Source organism: Staurois parvus, unplaced genomic scaffold, assembly GCF_062004578.1.
Source record: "Staurois parvus isolate SC_StPar_1 unplaced genomic scaffold, SC_StPar_1.0 ptg000122l, whole genome shotgun sequence".
Classification (NCBI taxonomy): Eukaryota; Metazoa; Chordata; class Amphibia; order Anura; family Ranidae; genus Staurois; species Staurois parvus.
In genome coordinates this window covers 237,016-259,914 of record NW_028317918.1, presented here as the reverse complement: position 1 = coordinate 259,914, position 22,899 = coordinate 237,016, and the positions used below count along the sequence as shown (strand labels likewise).

Here is a 22,899-nt window from a genome sequence, read left to right as displayed (position 1 = left end):
AACTCACTGAAATCTGTCTGAACAAGAATCTATTAAACATCCCGGGTATGATAAAATTTGAAACACAAAATCATAAATTATAATTTAATAAATAATCATAAAAAATAATAATATAATAATAATACATTTAATTCAATAATATAATCAAACCAAAAACACTGAAATTTGAAATATAGCGCCAAGTTCGCACATCGCTGAGCAAAGTCGCAAAATTGTTTTCAGTGTCGGATGACGAATTTCTCCACGAATCATTATCACTCAATTCTGCAAGTGGTTCTGATTTACTATCGCTGTTCTCTAGCTGGTCTAAAACCGCTTTTGACCTAAAGGGACACTTTTTGGACGCCATGGACTTTTCTAAGTTTCCAGGCAGAAAGAACATTCCAAATGCAGACAGGGGACAGGACAGAGCACTAGGGACAAAATGTATGTGAAATGGGTTGAAACAGCAATGTTTTACTATGTAAAATCGTTTTGAAAAAAATGACATTTTTTTTAAATTTTCAAATTTCCTGCCGCCGGCGGCGGCGCCCATACATCTCGACGTCACAGGGACCGGTACACAGGAGCCGGATGCCAGCATCAGCCGGAGGAGATGGCCGGGGACGCTGCAGGGGACACATCGCGGGAGCGAAGGACAAGGTAAGTGCTGCAGGGACTCCCTATGCAGCGCCGCATGGTAAGCCCGAGTGTAGCTCGGGGTTACCGCTTTTGGTACAGACATTTTTCCCTGAGCTACACTCGGGAATACCGTTAGGGAGGTTAATGTTACACCGATAATTCATGTGTCGAAAGAGGAGCAAAACTAAAATAAACAGCATACATTCATTTGAGCTTTACTGTTCCGTTACATTACATAAAAGGCACACATATGTGATATCCTTTTACTGAGCAGACTTTGTTGATATATTTTAGGATACATTTAGGAGGGTGTGCAAATTCTGTAAATATTGGGGGAAAAAAATACCAAAAAATGCTCTTTTTAAAAAATTTTTACCATTTATTCTCAATAACCAATGGCAATAAAAATATATGCATCCACAGTTGCTACCTAATTAAAGCCCTATTCTAATACTTTATGGTAGACATCACCAAAACATAAAAATGCTCTGGGACTTAAGTAATTTACATTCACTTTGAGCCTTACCATGCCACTATGTTATATAAAAGTCACACTAATGAGGTATAACATTAATTAGAAAAGTTTATTGATTATATTTTGGGGTAACTTTATGAGTTTGCACAAATTACACAAATGTCACAATGGTAAAAATTACAGGAATATATATACACAAATTTGTTACTGAATTAAAGCCCTATTTGTCCTGAAAAGAGAAATGCATAATACTTCAAAAGCTAAGAGATAAAATGCGCAACACTGAAACATCACTGAACTAGAGCTCCACCATTTCTGAGCCACAGTAAATGCAATACCATGCCAAAAAACGGACAGGCAGTTTGCAGCTATTAGCAGTCAGTATATGCTCCCTTGATTCTGAGCTTTGCCATGTTATCAAGTTACTAAGACATACATATATAATATCTTGGTGCACGGGAGAGGAACATATTTTCCTGATGGTTCCATGCTACGGGGCGGGCCCATACCCAGCTGTGCTGACATGGAGTTCGTCAGGAAAGGAAAATTACGGTAAGTATCTGTCAATTTTCCGTTATACCATGCCTTCACTGTGCTTGAAAAATCTGTCACTGAATTTCCATTTTTGTTGAAAAGTTTGTATGTGTATTTTTTCTACTTTTGATGCCATGTGCACTTAAAAAAATGTGGTTGAAAGTTCAAGTTATACCTCTTGCCAAAAACCTTGAGGAGGATCATTTTCTAAATAATATTTTTTGGGTAGTCTTTGGCGGTCTACCACTTCTGGACCATTGTAAATGCAGTTTGGTGTAAGAAGATTATATGCCAGTTTTTAGTCTTTGACAGCTAGAATACACTCCCTACAGGTGAAACTCAAAAAATTAGAATATCGTGCAAAAGTTAATTTATTTCAGTAGTGCAACTTAACCTCCCTAACGGTATTCCCGAGTGTAGCTCGGGGTAAAATGTCTATACCAAAAGCGGTAACCCCGAGCTACACTTGGGCTTACCATAGGGAGTCCCTGCAGCACTTACCTTGTCCTTCGCTCCCGCGATGTGTCCCCTGCAGCATCCCCGGCCATCTCCTCTGGCTGATGCCGGCATCCGGCTCCTGTGTTCCGGTCCCTGTGACGTCGGGACGTACGGGCGCCGCCGGCGGTGGGAAATTTGAAAATTTAAAAAAAATGTCATTTTTTTCAAAACGATTTTTCATAGTAAAACATTGCTGTTTCAACCCATTTCACATACATTTTGTCCCTAGTGCTCTGTCCTGTCCCCTGTCTGCATTTTGAATGTTCTTTCTGAATGGAAACTTAGAAAAGTCCATGGCGTCCAAAAAGTGTCCCTTTAGGTCAAAAGCGGGTTTAGATCAGCTAGAGAACAGCGATAGTAAATCAGAATTACTTGCAGAATTGAGTGATAATGATTCGTGGAGAAATTCGTCATCAGACACTGAATACAATTTTGCGACTTTGCTCAGCGATGTGCGAACTTGGCGCTATATTTCAAATTTCAGTGTTTTTGGTTTGATTATATTATTGAATTAAATGTATTATTATTATATTATTATTTTTTATGATTATTTATTAAATTATAATTTATGATTTTGTGTTTCAAATTTTATCATACCTGGGATGTTTAATAGACTCTTGTTCAGACAGATTTCAGTGAGTTATTCCTAAATATTACAGCCTACAATAAAAAACTACATATTTCCATGCAAAAAAATGGTACCCCTTTCAGCACCAAAAATCGAAAATAATCATACTGCTAGGGAGGTTAAGATAACATTAAGATTAACATTATTATTGAATTAAACATGGAGTCATGTTTTGGGCCGGAATCATGGGAACAGAGCTGGTCAGCCCCTTTAGGGGCCCCGAAGGTGTAAAGATGACCTCTGCAAAGTATGTGTCAAGATGGCATCCGGAGCGGCCGCATAACCGCCAGCTCCGGCGCCCCCGTCGAATCTGCCGCCATCCGAGCAGTAGAAGGGTCCCCCGGAGATCCTCCCAACACCCAGAAGCTCCGGCGACTCGCGGTCTACCACGACCCCTGAAACAGCGGCCTTTCCTACCGGCCGCAGCGTACCATGGAGGACCGCGAACCGCGGAGGACCGTCGCCGGCCAAGACGCCCCGCTCTGAGCTCCGGAGCATCACCCGAAGGTCCCCCCAACACCCAGAAGGGGTGCTGGGTGCTCTGTCCCTCTGGCAGAGCCCCAGTGACTTGCGGCCTACCACAGCCCCTGAAGCCGCAGCCTTTCCTGCTGGCCGCAGTGAACCGCGGAGGAACTCGGCCGACCGAGACGCCCTGCACCAGAAGGGATGCTCCAGAGGGGACGCCACCACCAACCCGCCCCGTTGGTACCCTCACCAGCTGCTCCGGAGGTCCTGCCTCGCCCAGGAGGGGTACTGGACGCCCTGTCCCCTGCGGCCTAAGCCTCCCTACCCCCCAACGCCTGAACCAGGATGCCGCCACCTGCGCCAATGAGAGGGGAACCACCACCATCTCCCCTACCTACAGCCGCCGCAGATAGAAGGGAAGCAGCAACCACCCCCACCGGCACAGAGAGGGTAAGTCGCCATCGGCCCCGAGTGGGTAAGCCACTGCTACCACATCTGCTTCCCTGCTCCCCACCGTGTTCCACTCAGCCGTGCCCCTGCCACCGCACAGCCCTGAGCCCCGCTCTATCCGGCGGAGGCGAGCCTGCCACGAGGCCTCCAGCACCCCCTGACGCCGAGCCATACAACACCCAGCATCCACACGCACTGGCCCACAACACCCACTGATGCCGGGCCCTACTGCGCCCACCAACGCCTAGCCCATTCCACCTCCGGACATCGGCCCACACCACCTCCAGACGTCGGCCTACACCACCTCCTGCCGCCGGGCCTTCATCACCTCCTGCCGCCAGGCCCTCAGCACCTCCTGACGCCGGGCTTCAGCACCTTCTGACGCCGGGCCTTCAGCACCTTCTGACGCCGGGCCTTCAGCACCTTCTGACGCCGGGCCTTCAATACTCCCCGACGCCGGGCCCTCAACACCTCCCGACACCGGGCCCTCAGCACCTCCCGACACCGAGCCCTCAACACCTCCCAAAGCCGGGCATCCAGCACCTCCTGACGCCGGGCCTACAACACCTCCAAACACCGCGCCCTACGGCTCGTCCAGTCGCCTAACCACTGTACCCACCGACGCCGTGCCACAACACCCACGGACACCGGCCTACAGCACCCACAGACTGCAACCAGCCAGCTGCGGACCCAGCCGCCCACCACTCTCACTCCCCTCCTACAGATGGACACAGATGACAGACTCTCCGCATCCTCACATCCTGACTGAAACCTCCCTCCTCCCCGACCCAACCAGCACTCCGCTCACCCTAACATGCCACCTGCACTCCTCCTCCTCCTCTCCTCCATTCCCAAACTCGCCTCCCTCTACCCCACTACTCCCCAAAACAGCTCTACATTGCACCTTCACTTCTTCCTTCTCCCCACTATGGCTCTCACCACCTCCTCCTGATACTCCACTCCTCCGCCGACCCACACGCCACCGCCAATAGACCCACACACTCCTGCACATCCCGTTCCCATGCCACCTTCCTCACCCTTCTCCTTCTCCTAACCGCCGGGGACATCTCCCCGAACCCTGGCCCCCCACCTCCCCACTCCCCCTCTCGGCACCCCCCTGCTCCCGCCAGCTGCCGCAACCCCCTCAACCTTATACCTGTCCCCCTCCTTCCCGCATCCACCCCTCCTCTCTTGGTTGCACTCCTAAACACCTGTTCGGTTTGCAACAAGCTCACCGCCATCCATGACCTCTTTGTCTCCCACTCCTTCAACCTCCTTTCGGTCACCAAAACCTGTATCCAAGCCACTGACTCCACCTCCCCTGCAGCACTCACCTATGGAGGCCTCGTCTGGACCCACTCACCCAGACCGAGTGGTCGCAGAGGCGGTGGGGTCGGTATGTTCCTGCCACCGCTGAGCACCTTCCAGGTGCTCCCTAACCCCCCCTCCCTATCCTTCTTCTCCTTCGAAGCCCACTGCATCCGGCTCTTCTCTCCCTCCCCCCTGAGGATTGCGGTAATCTATCGGCCTCCTGGATCCGCATCCCTCTTCCTAGACGACTTTGCCGCCTGGCTTCCCTTCTTCCCCTCCTCCGAGCTACCGACCTTCATCCTCGGGGACTACAACATCCCCATCAACGCCAACAACCCGGCTACTTCCCAACTCCTCCTCCTTCGTGTGCACACAGCACACACAGTCCTCCAACCACACCAATGGAAACACCCTGGACCTTGTTTTCTCCCACCTCTGCACCCCCCACGACTTCACTAACACCCCCTTCCCCCTCTCTGACCACCACCGTCTCACATTTTCCATCTCCCCCTCCCCTAACTCCCCCCCCAAAGCGTCAAACCATCACCAGCCGTAACCTCCACAACTTGAACCCGGCCCATCTCCACCCGGCAGCTGACCGTCTGTAAGACAGTATCCTTCCTCTGTCATGCCCTGACCTGGTCACTACTGCGTACAACGACTCACTGTCAGCTGCCCTGGCACCCCTAACCACGCGTAACATCAGACCCCGACCGCTTCAACCCTGGCAGAACGACCACACAAAATGTCTCAAACGATGCAGTCGCACGCTGGAGCGATTATGGCGCAAAACCAGATCCCCTCGTGCGTGCTCCCTCTACAAAGCCGCCTTCCTCACCTACACCACCTCCCTCCACACCGCCAAGCAAGCCTATTTCGTAGCCCTTATCAACACCCTCTCCACCTGTCCTCACCGGCTCTTCTCCACTTTCAAATCCCTGCTCTCTCCCCCCCCCGGCAATTAGCGGCAATCGCTGACAGAGATCAGGGCTGCATTGTGTACACACAGTTCTGCTCTCTGTCAGTTGCCTGTCAGCTCCTGACAAGCTGAACCGGAGAGAAGAGTTTATCTCTCCAGATCAGCCTGTTCCTGTCCAGCACACACCCCGCCCCCTAGTAAAACACTCCCCTCACACAGTTAACCCTCTCACTGAATAATAAAGTTAACCCCTTCCTCCCCAGTGCCATTAGTACAGTGTCAGTGGGGTTTTTTTTTCACTAATCACTGTATTGGTGTCACTGGGGATGGCAGTGACCCCGTCAGTTCCCCCCCCAGTGTCAAAATGTCCGCCGCAGTCCTGCCATAAGTTGCTGATCGCCGCCATAAGTCGCTGATCGCTGCCATATGTCGCTGATCGCCGCCATTATTAGTATAAAAAAAAAATTAAAATCCCAGTATCTTTCCCGCCATTTGTAAACACTATAACTTTCATGTAAACCAATTAATTTACACGTATTGGGATTTTTTTTAGCAAAGACATGTCGCAGAATGCATTTTGGACATAATTTGTGACAAAATTTGATTTTTTAATTTTTTTACTGGACATGTTTTATAGCAAAAAGTCCAAAATATTGTTTTTTTTTCTCAAAATTGTCAGCCTTTTTTTTTATAGTGCAAAAAATTTAAAATGCACAGGCGATCAAATACCACCGAAAGAAAGCTCAATTTGTGGGAAAAGAAGGATGTAAATTTAATTTGGGTGCAGTGTTGCATGACAGCGCAATTGTCAGTTAAAGTAACGCAGCACCGTAACACAAATCTCTTCTGTAACCGCTTCCTGACCACCCTACAGCAGAAATACTGCTACAGGGCGGCATGGGTACGCAAAATCACATATATATATATATAAATATATACGTGATTCGTGCTCCAGTGGTTTTCACACCCCTCCCAGATAGCGTCAGATTGCTCGTCAGTACACCAGTCATCACATTTAACCCCTTGATTGCCAGGAACACGCTCATGTACAATAATCCTCCATTGCTAGTATAGCGTCTGAACTGGTCAGTATCTCTGATCAGGTCAGCACTATACCAGCGTTCACATTAGTATAGCGTCCCCAAAATTGCAGCGTTAGCGGGATCAGCCCCGGCATCTGCCAGCACCTGCATTTTGCCCCTACATTGCACACAAAACCGCAGTGTTGGCAGAATCAGGCCTGATCTCTGTTAGCACTTGCCGATAAATTTTGATGACTCTCATATGCAGCAGAGTGCCAGTACTAGTGCCACAATACCTTTTGGTAAACTGGCGAGTACCAACGGTCTAGTACATCCTGGTCTTTCACATACCTCCTTGATTTTTGGAGCTGTTTTTCACGGAATATCCGTATGCGTTGATTGTGGATCAAAGCAATTTATATGCACAACAATTTATCGCCGCCAACCAAATTCAAACCTTGCCAGACCAGTCGCATGGAAACCCATTACGGTTTTCAAATTTACAATTTTTTTGGGCCTAACCCTCAACATGGGCATTACTAAAAGAAATGAATTGCGGTTGTATTGGTCCGCAGACCCGATTCATCATATGAAAACCAGCGCAAACCCACATGATCAATTACATTACTCAGTGTAAAAAAACATAAATGTGCTAATAAAATTATATATAATAAATTATATATAAATTATGTTGATACAAAAATATATATATAAAATTATGAGTCCAGTGAAAAAACAAAGTGACAAAAAATCAAAGTGACAAAAAATCAGAAAAATCCCAGAAAATATATATATATATATATAATTAAAGTCCCGTGACAAAATTAATCAAATTAATTTATAATATATTTTCCATTTGATTCTTCCGTGTTACGGATCCCTTCACCATCCACCAGTGCAGAAATCAACATTAACCGCACTCACCAGATAATGGTGAGTCACACGCCTTTCAGGATTGTTAAGGGCTCCTGGACCCCCTTTACTTTCTCTGAGACCTCCAAGTGCTGTTTCCTCTCATGTCTAGGTACCTCTTCTGCTTACTCCTCTCACCGAATCCCCCAAAGGAAAATCAGGAAGAAGAAAAGACCATAGCGTGATACCGCAGTAACTTCTCCTTAAATTAATCTCTCCAGACCACTCACATTCTTTTGCGGGATATAGCCCGCTTTTTATTCAAAACAACAGCGATTCTCTTCAAAATTGATCCACTTTTCATGTACACCGATTATATAAGGATTATATAAGGACCCCACAGTTAAGTGTGCAGCAGGATGGCAGACCTCAGCTACAGACTCTTCTCCTTAGACTAAGATGGCCCCTTGGAACGCACCGCTCGGCGTGCGCTCCACTCACCGGAATTGACGTCAGACGACGGACCAGGCAACCGGAAGTGCGTCAACGCGTTTCGCCCCACCCACAGGACGTTATCAAGACCTGTGGGTGGGGTCTTGATAACGCCCTGTGGGTGGGGCGAAACGCGTTGACGCACTTCCGGTTGCCTGGTCCGTCGTCTGACGTCAATTCCGGTGAGTGGAGCGCACGCCGAGCGGTGCGTTCCAAGGGGCCATCTTAGTCTAAGGAGAAGAGTCTGTAGCTGAGGTCTGCCATCCTGCTGCACACTTAACTGTGGGGTCCTTATATAATCCTTATATAATCGGTGTACATGAAAAGTGGATCAATTTTGAAGAGAATCGCTGTTGTTTTGAATAAAAAGCGGGCTATATCCCGCAAAAGAATGTGAGTGGTCTGGAGAGATTAATTTAAGGAGAAGTTACTGCGGTATCACGCTATGGTCTTTTCTTCTTCCTGATTTTCCTTTGGGGGATTCGGTGAGAGGAGTAAGCAGAAGAGGTACCTAGACATGAGAGGAAACAGCACTTGGAGGTCTCAGAGAAAGTAAAGGGGGTCCAGGAGCCCTTAACAATCCTGAAAGGCGTGTGACTCACCATTATCTGGTGAGTGCGGTTAATGTTGATTTCTGCACTGGTGGATGGTGAAGGGATCCGTAACACGGAAGAATCAAATGGAAAATATATTATAAATTAATTTGATTAATTTTGTCACGGGACTTTAATTATATATATATATATATATTTTCTGGGATTTTTCTGATTTTTTGTCACTTTGATTTTTTGTCACTTTGTTTTTTCACTGGACTCATAATTTTATATATATATTTTTGTATCAACATAATTTATATATAATTTATTATATATAATTTTATTAGCACATTTATGTTTTTTTACACTGAGTAATGTAATTGATCATGTGGGTTTGCGCTGGTTTTCATTGTTAAAAGTTTTTGGTCCTTTGTACCTGTGCACAGCTGCATCTCACGGGGTTTTGTATGGTAAATAGGAAGTCCTGAGCGCTGAGGTTTTGTTTTTTTACCGATTCATCATATGCCCGTGTTCTCTGCTGCCATGGCCAGGCATAGATATGAGAGTATAATGTGTTTTATGCATTTCAACGACAATACACTCTGTCATCCTCAGGCTGACCCTGAATTTGATCGGCTCCACAAAATTCAGCCCCTCGCAAATCACCTTAACCTAAAATTTGCAGATGTCTATACTCCTCAGCAAAACATCTGCGTTGAGGAGTCCCTCATTAATTTTTCTGGCCGTCTTGCATTCAAACAATTTCTCCCCTGCAAGCGTGCCAGATATGGGGTCAAGATGTAGAAGACCTGTGAGAGGACAACAGGCTATACTTATAAGTTTTGGATTTACAAGGGAAAAGATAGTCACGTGGAGCACCCTGGATGCCCAGACTACATCGGGAGCAGTGGCAAGATAGTTTGGGACTTGGTGTCATCATTTCTCCATATGGGGTACCACTTATACGTGGACAATTTTTATTCAAGCGTGCCACTATTTAGACATTTATTCAATCTTGGAACTGGCACTTGTGGGAAAGTGTGGCCTAATGTGTGCCCACCATTAGAAGTGGGTGGATGCAGGGCGGTATATTCTAATGGTGGGCATACCACACACTTTTTCTGGCAGAGATTTCTTCTAATTTTTTCATTCATTCCACAGGCTGCATACAAAAACAAAAGAACATATATAACCAACAAGGACCAGTGATGTACTGGTACATCACTGGATTTGAATGGTTATACCAGGATGATGCCTACAGCTGCAGGCATCATCCTGGTATCGTTTTTCGGCTTTCATGTAAAAGCAATCCTAGTGGCTAATTAGCTGCAAGATTGCTTTTACAAGCAGTGGGAGATGATGTCCCCCCTCCCCCGCTGCCTTCCACGGCCTTCTCGGGCAGTCCCGTGCCATCAGGGGAACCTGAGAATGCAGCCGGTGTTTCTGCCAGCTGACCATAGAGCTGATTGGAGACCAGAATAGTGCCAACCATCTCTATAGTGTAAGAATTCGGAAGCTACAAGCATTTCATCACTTCAGTTTCGCAGGATATAAACAGCTCCATTTGTAAATTGGGAAAGCATCTGATCACACCGATTTTGATTTGATTAGATAATGTAAAGGCAGAGGAGATATCTAGAGTCTGATAGACCCCATATTTCTCAAAAAAGAATATATGACAATGCCCATTGAAGTTATAGGGGTTATTTGTATTCACTGTGATAGCATTAAAAGTGATAAAAAAAAAATGAAAGGTACAATGTAAAAATAATAAAAAAAAAAACAAAATAACTAAAAAACTAAAAAAAAAAAAAATTGTCCCTCCCATGCGCGCACACCTGTGTGCACAAGCCTTGACCCTGTGCCGTTATGTAAACAGCGGTTGCACCATGCATGTGAGGTATTGCCATGAACGTCAGAACAAGGGCAGTAATTCTAACAGTAATTCCTCTGTAAATCTAAAATGGTAGCTTTTAAAGGCTTTTAATATCCAGTGCCGCTGGATATTAAAAATGTTTGCAGTTTGTCGCCATTGTACGGGGCATGCGCAGTTTTAAAGCATGTCACGTTTGGTATCTATTTCCTGGGCATACCATTATCTTTTATACTTTACCAAACAATTGGCCAATATATTGTGTTTTTGTGCATTAAAAGTAAAAAAAAGTGTATTTTTTTTTTTAAATTTGCATTTGAAAAATCGCTACGCGAGTACTATGTGCCATAAAAAATTGTAGTACCCACCATTTTATTCACTAGGGTGTCTGCTTTAAAAAAATATGTAATGTTTGGGGGTTTAAATTAATTTCCTAGCAAAAAATACTGATTTTTTTCATGTGAACAAAAAGGCTTGGTCTTCAGGTGGTTACAAGAGTGAGTGATGTGTGGCATAAACTTCTAATGCTGGGCATAAAACGCCCCCACACCCCAAAACGACCACTTTTTGGAAAGTAGTCACCCCAAACTATTAGCTGAGAGGCATGTTGAATCAATAGAAGAATTTATTTTTTTACCACAAGTTTCTGGAAAATGACAAAAAAAAAATATTTTTTTTTTACGCCAAATTGTCACTTAAATGATTTACTGCTCACACATGCCATGGGTATATGTGGAATTACTCCCCAAAATACATTTTGCTACTTCTCCCAAGTATGGGGGTACCACATGTGAGAGACTTTTTGGCAGTCTAGCCAAGTACAGGACCCCAAAATCCAATAAGCACCTTCAGGCTTTTAAAGGGCTTTATTTCCTCATTACATTTCCAGACTACCTATCACAGTTTCGGAGGCACTGAAATGCCAGGATAGCACCTAACCCCCCCAAATTACCACGTTTTGGAAAGTAGACGCCCCAAGGAATTTGATAAAAAGCATGGTAAGTATTTTGCAGATCTCATTTGTTGCCACAAGTTTTTGGAAAATGAAGAAAAAAAACAAAAACATATTTTTTCTATTTTTTTTATATTTCAAAACCTTGTGAGAAAAAATGAGATCTGCAAAATACTCACCATGCCTCTTTTTAAATTCCTTGGGGGTGTCTACTTTCCAGAAAGGGGTCATTTTGGGGGGGGTTTGGGGCTATCCTGGCATGTCAGGGCCTTCGAAACTGTGATAGGTAGTGAGGAAGTGTAATGAGGAAGTTAAGCACCTTCAGGCTTTTAAAGTGGTCATTGGATTTCAGGCTCCTGTATGTGGCTAGGCTCCCAAAAAGTCTCACACATGTGGTATCCCCATACTCAGTAGAAGTAGCAGAATGTATTTTGGGGTGTAATTCCACATGGCTTGTGCGAGAAATAAATCATTTAAATGACAACTTCATGTAAAAAAAAAGTTTTTGTAATTTTCCAGAAACTTGTGGAAAAAAATAAATCTTCCATGGACTCAATATGCCTCTCAGCAGATAGCTTAGTGTGTCATATTTCCGAAAAGGGGTCATTTGGGGGTGTTTGTACTATCCTGGTATTTTAGCACCTCAAGAAATGTGATGGGCAGTCGGAAAGTAAAAGCTATGTAAATTCCATTATCTATACCATAGTTTGTAGACGCTATAACTTTCACAAAAAGCAATCAATATACACTTATTGGGATCTTTTTAACCAAAAACATGTAGCAGAATACATTTTGGCCTAAATTTATGATGAAAGTTTAGTTTTTTTAGATATTTTTTATGACCAAAATGAGAAAATATTGTTTTTTTCAAAAAAAAATTTTTTCTTCAAAACTTTTTCTGGTTATAGCGCCAAAAATAAAAAGTGTACAGGTGATCAAATACCACCAAAAGAATGCTCTGTTTGTGTTAAAAAAAGGAAATAAATTTCATTTATGTACCGTATTGCATGACTGCGCAATTGTCCGTTAAACTAGCGCAGCGCTGTATAGCAAAAAAATGGCGTAAATTGCAGTATCTATACCATAGTTTGTAGATGCTATAACTTTCACACAAAGCAATCAATGTACACTTATTGGGATTTTTTTTACCAAAAACATGTAGCAGAATACATTTTGGCCTAAATTTATAACTAACTTTGAGTTTACTATATATTTTTTATAGCTGAAAGTAAAAAATATCATTTTTCTTCAAAATATTTGGTCTTTTTTTGTTTATAGCGTGAAAAATAAAAAGCGCACAGGTGATCAAATACCACCGAAAGAAAGCTCTATTTGTGTGAAAAAAAGGCCGTAAATTTCGTTTAGGTGCAGCATTGCATGACCGCACAATTATCAGCTGAATTAGTGCAGCGCCGAGTAGCAAAAAGAGGCCTGGTCATTAAGGGGGGTAAATCCTCAGGAGCTCAAGTGGCTAAAGTATGGTATCAAAAGAAAGTAAAGCAATTGCAACAAAGCAGCAATTGTAAGACAATGTCCAAAACCCCCCAAAAAAGCCATGGAACTCAAGAGGGTTTATAGAGATTAAAGGTGCTGGTTAAAGAAAAAATATAACCTTTTTTCCACTGTTCTGTTCTGCATGTAGTACTTTGTCCCATGTTGCTAAGTACTTCATAAGCCACCCCCTTCCCCTGAGGCCATCCAACAAGATAGCTAAGATAAAAATAGCTGCTTTATAATGACAGCTTACTTTCCTGAGACAAGAAGAATGCAGAGAGATAGGGGGCATGTCAGTCTCCTGTCACGCTGTATTCCTCCTGCCACTGTTTGTCTTGGGAAAGTGTTTGGAGTTGAGACAAGCAATTTTTTTCCTAGCTATGTTGTCGGACAGACGCTGGGAGAGGATGGGAAGGTGCCCAGTCCAAACTCATATCTATGCATGGGAAGCACCTAGCAACATAGGACAAAGTACATGTACTTTGTCCCATGGGGGACAGAACAGTGAAAAAATGTTAATGTGAGCTCTATTTATTAAACATAAAAAAACAATGTTATTCTTCTCAGTGAGCTCAAAGGGCAGTGCAAACTGAAACAACGCATCCTTATGAATATTAAAAAAATATGTTAATGTATGCTGCTTTTGACATGTATTGATTAAAAAACTTGCCTCATTATGCACAGACTGATCTATGAGATGTTTAGGCCTTACCCATTGACAATTCTCATTGAAAAAAAAACAAACAGGAAAGTTTAATTTACATTAGATAGTCATCGATTGTGTACTGACATGGTTATTTACTTTTTCAATTTGTAAAACTTGCCTTTTAGTTAATGGATGATCTGTGTCTTTCTTGAAAACATAATCTATTTCTTTCAACATGGATCTACCCCTTTCCTGTATGTGTATTGCTTGGAATAAAAAGTAATGAGATTCTTGCACTTCAGGTCTTCAGGTATAGATTCCTCTCCAGCAAACAGTGAACAACACAGTAGTGTCATCACCAAATTTCACTCAAAATATCCTAAGACTAACAGAGGCAACAGTGTTTTGAGCTAGCCCTGCACGGCTGGTCATACACTAAACTAATCGATTCCCCCATCCATGCTAAACAGTGTAGATGGATGAACCTTCACTACCAGCTATTGTACTCAGGCAGCCATAGCGGCTATGGTTGCCTGATTGCCGCAACAATGACTTCATCTTATAGAACTATTTATAAAAGTGCTCACGCTCTATTGTACGTGCAATAATAAGTATGCAAAAACAAAATAAACTATTGCAGCAGTCCTGTTATTGTGTTGCGTGTCACAATACATATAAACTAAAAAACAAACAGACCACTTATTAATATAATCACGTGCATATATATATATATAGCATAAAATGCATGTGCTTGGGCTCGACTTAATTGCAGTGTCTTGGTTCATCAATCATCTCAAAGTGCTCCACTGTGCTCAACAAGGCGCCCCACATGGACTAGAACTCACCCTTAGCCAATGACCATCTATCTCTAGGGTGGTCTATAATGCTTTAGGGACAGTCCCCAATGAGCCAGTTGTCTCCAGATCTCCGCAAGTTTGGGATAAACATGTCACCACAAGAAAAGCAAAGAAAGAGGATCTTCCATAGTGTAAAACTGGTAATTTGATTGGGGGTAAATGTATTAAAATCTCACACCTGGTGTACTCAGCCTTGTTACTCCTACTACATGAAAGTCGCTGTGCTAGACGCTCCTCGGAGCGGCGTACGCTCCACAGGGCGGATGTGACATTGGCAGTTGCATCATCAAACCTCGACGCATTTCGATCAAAGATTGTCTTCAGGAAGTGCAAAATCCGCCATATTGGTAATGGTATTTATACCCTTCAAACTGCAACATTGCTAAGTACATTCGGTGTTACACATTAATGGGCTTCATACAACTTGTGCTGACATTACTATGCCTTACCAATACATTCAGACTAATATACATTAATACCATTCTATATAAAACCGTCCATGATGTCATGCAGGAACCGTTCCCTTAAAGGGGAAACAACTCAAAATAAAAATAAAATTAAAAAATAAAAAATTGAAAAATTGAAAATATAAAATAAATAATAATTATATATTCTTAATGTTTTTATGCTGAAAGCTGCTTAGCATATATTTTACACATACAGTGTGATAAATGTCTGCCCATAAGAGTCCAATGCTATTAATAAATTAAATAGGATGAAACACCTAAGTAATAACTATAATTAACATAAACTCATTTTATTCTCTTAAAAGTCTGTTAGGAAGCAATTTAGATCTATTTCTGTTTCTGGTACCCCTTTCTAATATTTTTCTAATGATTTCTTGGGTAGATTTTTTGCATGTCTACATGGGCCACAATACCCACACCTGAAAAAAAAAACCCTTCCAAAAAGAAGTAGAACTTTTTCTTGGGGGGGGGGGGGCTAAAAAACTACGAAATAAAACAATATACCATTAAACCATTTATTACATGCCAAACTAAATTTGTCACCTACCTGTTACAATGTACCTGTGGGTACCAATATGTAGGTAGAACTACATGTAAACTTACTAAAAGAATAATTGAACACATTACCAATATTAGAAAGGGGTACCAGAAACACAGTATTTCAAGCCATTTTATACGCACAACAAAGACCCAACACAATTCTTTTTTTGCTAAAGATAAAATAGATAGACACTGGAGAGGATCCCATATGGTTAGAGAAATCCCAAAAACCGAAAAAAGTGGATATATTAACTTCAAACTTTAACACGGGAAGGGTTAAATATTGAAATAGATCTAAATTGCTTCCTAACAGACTTTTCAGGGAATAAAATTAGTTTATGTTAATTACAGTTATAGCACAAAAATGTGTAACACCGAATGTACTTAGAAATGTTGCAGTTTTGCATATATCAAATTATTATCCAGCTAAAGAGTATAAATACCATTACCAATATGGCAGATTTTGCACTTCCTGAAGATGATCTTTGATCGAAACGCGTCGAGCTTTGATGACACAACTTCTGCAGACGTCACATCCGCCCTGTGGAACGCATGGTGCTCCGTGGAGCGTTTAGCACATCCATGTAGTAGGAGTAACAAGGCTGAGTACACCAAGTGAGGACATAGGCACTTTATTTGTGAGTGAGATTTTAATAAATTTACCCCCAATAAAATTACCAAACAGTTTTGCACTATAGAAGATCCTCTTTCTTTGATTTTTTTGTGGTGACATGTTTATCCCAAACTTGCGGAGATCTGGAGACAACTGGCTCATTGGGGACGTTATAGACACTATAGGGATAGATGGTCATTAGCTAAGGGTGAGTTCTATTCCATGTGAGGCACCTTATCGAGCACAGTGGAGCACTTTGAGATGATTGATGAACCAAGACACTGCAATTAAATTGAGCCCAAGCACATGCACTTGTTTCACTAATTTGGGACTTTTTTAATAATACACCAGGTGTGAGATTTTAATACATTTACCCCCAATCAAATTACCAGTTTTACACTATGGAAGATCCTCTTTCTTTGCTTTTCTTGTGGTGATATGTTTATCCCAAACTTGCGGAGATCTGGAAACAACTGGCTCATTGGGGACTGTCCCTAAAGCATTATAGACCACCCTAGAGATAGATGGTCATTGGCTAAGGGTGAGTTCTAGTCCATGTGGGGCACCTTGTTGAGCACAGTGGAGCACTTTGAGATGATTGATGAACCAAGACACTGCAATTAAATTGAGCCCAAGCACATGCACTTGTTTCACTAATTTGGGACTTTTTTAATAATGGCATTTTATGCTGTATATATATTCACATGATTACATTGATGCACGGTCTGCTTAGTTTTTAGTTCATCTTATAGGACCGCCAGTGTTCAAATTATAATTTTCCATCATGATTTTCTAACCAGGTGGTGCTTGCAGGGCCACCCATATCTTAAATTTTGAGCTGTGTATGGTTCGCTTTAGATGATCTCACACTGCAAATATACAGCTATGGAGCTCAAGCCACAGAAGTACTAGGTACTATAAACGACTGCTAGTTTTCAGTAGGAAAGACAAGACGGGTTGGTTTATGAAATAAGTTTAAACGGTTCACTTAGCAAATTGAATTTTTACTTTGCAAATAAATTTCTGCAGTAAATACAGTGAAAATTATTTGCACAGAGTACACAATCATGTGCAAGCAAGCCTAAAAAAAACAAGGATTTTTTCCTTGCACATGATTGAATGGTTGAAGTCAGCAGTTTCATCTCATTTACTAAGCCAAGTGAAAGTTATTTTGCAATGGGAAAATCTACTCCTTTAGTAAATCAGCCTCTATTGGTAGAATTTTTAGGTACTGTTTAGGCACAGACAGTAAACATTTCTGGATGTTACCTATAACAGCAGTTCTTCACATTTTTAGTTATGGTCCACTTTAAAAGGAAACTACTATTTAATTAGTGATATTTAAATGAAATACAATATTTACATAGCACAAGAAGACACACTCCACCATATCTACAAGTATGGCTTAATATATATTTTCTAGTATCATTATTGTGTAGGTCTAATTATGATTCACTGCTTTGCTACCACTTCATCTTTTTATACTAATGGATTGCAGTCTAATATCAGGGCTCCAGTAAAACAACAAGAGGTTACTTTTATTTAATTGGAATTATTTAGATTTGTCATAATGAAACCTAAACAGTAAAGCATTAAAGAAATTCAGGATATTCTGATAATTTATGTACCTCTTCCCCCCTTAGAGCACAATAAACAGTAACAGATTGTCACATTCTCAGGAATATAAATACATAATCTGTAAAAATGCACAGATTTATTATAAACATTTACAGTGTAATTTACAAATAAAAAAGGAAAGCAAAAATTAGGGTCTTCCTAAAAATGTAAAACTGTGTTGCTTTTGTTACATAATACCTTGATTTCTTTTTAATACATGTTCTATCTTATTTGGTTTTCAGTATAATACAATAAAAAAGACAAAATCCAAGCTATTTCTAGGGTGGATTTTTTCCCAACATTTTTACTCCAGAGGAACCCTTTAATAATTTCTAGGTCTTGGGGAGCCCCTGCTAAAGCCAGTTCATTCGCTCTCAGTGGGGAAAATGACCTTTACAATGGTGGATAGTGGGAACATTGCTCCCTTACAGACAGAAAATTAAATGGTGGCATGCAGATAGCTCTGCAAAGTGATGTTGGCCCCAGGACAAAGCAGTCATCATCAAAATGAGGTCCATCAGCCACAGCTCAAGGAACCTCTAACAACCTCTGGAGTAACCTTAGGGTTCCAAGGAGCCCCAGTTGTGAATAACTACTACAGAGTATCTAAAGTAGTATAAAAAGACAGTGTGTGCTTTATCTATACTTTTCAGAGGGTCAGACTAGAAGAGTAACATAATGTACTTACTCTATTGTATAAGGTTGCAGAGATTCCATTTGTGAAAAATGTAGCCAGCAGTTACATATTTTCCAAGGCATCCTGTTTGATCCAATCATTCAGAGATGGGACAAAAAGTGTCTCCTTTTGTGTAAAATTACTTTAAAGACAGTACAATGTGTATAATAAACTAAGAAAAACATTTTATATTGTGATATTTCTCTGGATATACGGCAAACTTAGGAAAGGGCCAGGGTTGTGGCTACGTAGAAGAGGAAGCTGCCCTGGGTGCTTTTTTTCTTATTCAATATTTAATTGGATCTCAAGAAGAAACAGAAAAATGCACATACAATGCTTCGCCTTAGAAGTAATCATACAAGCATCAGATAGAGACACAGTTAATGTGTTTTTGTCAAGGCATCGATTAGCAATGAAAGACATGCATCAACAGTACTGGACTTGAGAAGGGCTCAAGAGCAAATTATTAGTTTGAACCCTGAATGACCAACTGAATTTGCCCTGGGTGTTTTAGCAGATAGGGTTTTAAAAGTGGCTAAAAACTACATTAATGTTACCCAATGGTGTAAATAGACAACCCACTGAATAATTTATCAACCTATAGTCTGTTTTAAGTATTTGCACTTTGTAGTACTCCATTGCACATGGACTAACGTATTTGTAGCCGCCATTTGCATTACATCACCTGCTCTGCTTGCCATGTGCTGCTTGTCTTTGGTCCTACTGGTTCAGTGGCCTGTTGTTTGCGTGCCCTTTGTTAGTGTACTACCATTGCTGACTGTTGGCCTGAAGACATACCACTTGACTGGTTGGTTTGGCTTTGTCTGTCCATACGCCTGCATTATTCAAACACAGCTAGACCTGGTAGACTTGCTGTCTAAAAATGTTTACCTGAGAATGATGAGGTGGAAGACTGGGTTGGAAATCTTTGACTAAGTTTTCCATGGAGTTAACAGATGAATGTGCCATTTATTAACTCTGGCACATAAGCATGCACTGCCATGGGATGCAGCAGTGAACACAATTTCAACTGCCACTTTTTGTCTAATTAAAACTGAGAACATGGTGATCACTGTTTTTTTCTCTGCTTACTTTTTAGCTTGGCAAGATACTCCGCAGCCCATTCATGAAGTTTGTGGCCCATGCCGCTTCATTTATTATCTTTCTGTGCCTGCTCGTATTTAATGCATCTGACAGATTCGAAGGCATTAAAACTTTACCAAACATCACTGTAATTGAGTACCCAAAGCAGATCTTCAGAGTGAAGACCACAAGATTTACGTGGACAGAAATGCTCATAATGGTGTGGGTTCTGGGTAGGTTTTTTCTTCTTTTAGATTTGGTTAATTTGCCTTTGTTGTAAATTGGTGGGAATTCCTATTCATTGTTCTTGCATATATGCTGTCTTGATATGATAACATCTGGCTAATCTGTTTCTATTATTAGGTAACATGGTACCTACAGTATCCTTTACTTGTATGTGCAGCATACAATTTTGATTCTATTCTCTGCACAATTTATTTAATCACAACCAAATTAGTTTCATCCAGACCCTTGGATCCAGCACTACTCCAGTATATAAAGTTACATGGCAAAACAGGCAAGAACTTTAGCATTTTTACAGGTATATAGTTCAGGAATATAGAAGAACGTGATCAGAAGTGAAAGGGATTACCTTGACCCCTAGTATCCCTTTAATGAACTGCTTTTAGCCTTTTGGGCCCCAGCACAGCATCACAAGCTACCTAGACAGTATGTTTACCCCTATTTATTTTGAATGACTGGCAGAAAAGGTCTTTGTCAAACTTTTCCCTTCCATATTCTCATTGCATTAACTATGCTTTCCACAAGATAATACATTTCTTTTTAAAATATCTCCTTGCAAGCTGTTCTTTGATGCATGTTAAGAGCAGTAAGAACAATTAAACATGACTTACATTTGGTTGTTCTGGGTGCTGCACTATGCATACTACTGTTCAACCAAGTTGTATGTGGATGTCACAGTGTTTTACCCTAAATAAAGCAAATATAGAACAAAATATAAAAAATAATAATTTGCTATCATCTATCATCATGCTCAGCTTTGACTTAATGCATTTCTGTCCTGTTTGTGTTGTTTGTGCTGCTGTTGATGATATATGAAACAGGTATTCTGCTGAATATGAACAGTTCACACCTTTAAGATGTTAACGCCTCGCGCATAGGCTTGATTTTCACAACCTTTCAATAATGCACTACGTGACCGTGTTCAATAAATGACTCACTTTTGAGAGAATTTTAACCTTTTAGCAGACAGTGTTCATGACCAAAGCTGAATTATTGAACTGTAATATCTATGTATACTTAGTGTAACCTACTTAAGGTTTGGACGTGCTTGCATTTTGTAAAGAAACCAGACTGCACAGAAACAGTTAGGAACCATTTAAAGCATAACTAAACATAAAATTTAAAAACTGTTATCAGCTAACGTTTTATGGCAAACAAGACTTTGTAGCTTTTTTGCCTTTCTGTCAGCAATTTTTTAAATTGTGCGTAAACTGTGGTGAATGTGCATTGTACTGTACAATCTCAGCATCCATAAAATGCCAAGAGTAAAAGCCAGGTCCCAGCACAGTATAGCTCCGATGGAAGTTATGTCATCAGTGGCTGTCAAATGGGTGAAGAAAGAAGACACCAGATCCAGAAGAATACCAGGAGAGGATGGTAGCAACAGTGACAGAGCAATAAGAGGGAGCGCCTCAAGGGCAGATGTTAAGTATACTTAAGGAATATAGATTGGTAATGTGGGTTGTCAATATGAACACATCTGCACCTACATCCTATTATAATAGATAATTGCTGAACCAAATAGACTGAGGACTTTTGAGGTGCTCACCAATAATACATTCACATAAGTAATAAAATGTAGCCAAAATTTATTGAATCACAAAGAAAAAGTATTATTCCTAAAAATTCCACATAAAATCTGCAATTAATGCCCCCCAATCATGCTTACCCAATAATTAACATTCTTTTTTTTTTTCTAAAATAATGATAATTATTGGGTAAGCACGATTGGACATTAACGGCAGATTTAATAATACCAAATATTGGTATTATGATGTTTGTGTATGGTTTGTTAATCTCTATATGTCTTTTTATATGTTTCCTTACATATAACTTTGGACAATCAGCGGCCCTCTCCCCTGAAGAAGCGCCCGTGGGCAAAACGTGTTGGGATTGACAAAAATCAATGTGTCGCTGTAAAACTGATATCAACCACACCATGTGTTTATGTGGAGTTTTTATGAACTTTTTAACTTTGTGATTCAATACATTTTGGCTACATTTTAATACTTATGTGAATGTATTATTGGTGAGCACCTCAAAAGTCCCCAATATACTTGAGGAAGTATTCTGTACTTGGATATTATGAAAATCACTGAGAGGACGCAGTTCCGATTTAATAGTACATTTTCAGTGTATGCGTTTCTGTGAGTTGCAGGTTAACCAAATGCAGACCGTAGCTTTTTCTTTCTGGTTCTCAGAAAACGCAAAACTGGAAGCAAAGCACATGCAAGCCAGAAGCATAATTTTTTTTTCCAATGCAACATTGGAAATGGGCCCTAAAATTTGTTCCCTGGATAGCCATGCAGTGGCTCATGAAACAGAATTATCTCTTTAAGCATTAGAATAAGCTGTATGGTTTTTGCTTTTTTTTGCAGGCATGATGTGGTCGGAGTGTAAGGAGCTGTGGATAGAAGGTCCCAGGGAATATGTTCTTCAGCTGTGGAATGTTTTAGATTTTGGAATGCTGTCCATTTTTATCGCAGCCTTCACGGCCAGACTACTAGCTTTCATGCAAGCCAGCAAAGCTCAAAAGTATGTGGACCAAAATATTCAAGAAAGTGACCTTTCCTTGGTTACTCTTCCTCCTGAAGTGGAATATTTTACCTACGGTAAGAACACAGTGGCATTCATGATTGGAATTAAATATACGTTTCTGCTTGCTCGGTGGTATACGAGGGGCGTTCAAGTCAAATCAGGACTTTTGAGTTTATATAATAAAAGAAAAATTTAAAGAAGTGGAAACTGCATTTATTTTTCTACATACTCCCCTGCATACACTTATCCCAGCATATAACTAATGCCTGGAAAGCTTCAGCATAAAAAGATTTCTCAGTAGGCTTGAACCATCCTAGGACAGCCTGCTTCACTTCTTCATCATTGTGTTCTCCGTTACCACAGAAAGATTTGTCTCTTGTGCAATTTTCACGACAGGTTATGCGTCAATTATCCAGGATCAGGCATTCCACACACTGAATGTTCGCAGGAATGACTGCTGTGGGCTGGGAACCACCATGGTTGGGATCATCACTGAC

At 41.4% G+C, this 22,899-nt stretch overlaps 1 protein-coding gene across 1 annotated transcript in view; it reads left to right on the top strand.

Annotated features, from left to right (window-relative positions):
* The window catches only part of TRPC3 (transient receptor potential cation channel subfamily C member 3), a 326,064-nt gene that overhangs the window by 210,550 nt on the left and 92,615 nt on the right, over positions 1 to 22,899 (top strand). Inside the window, exons 5-6 of the mRNA XM_089672160.1 lie at positions 19,638 to 19,854; positions 22,243 to 22,476. Of these exons, the coding sequence (XP_089528286.1) occupies positions 19,638 to 19,854; positions 22,243 to 22,476 (451 nt within the window). The remainder of the gene's footprint in view (positions 1 to 19,637; positions 19,855 to 22,242; positions 22,477 to 22,899) is intronic.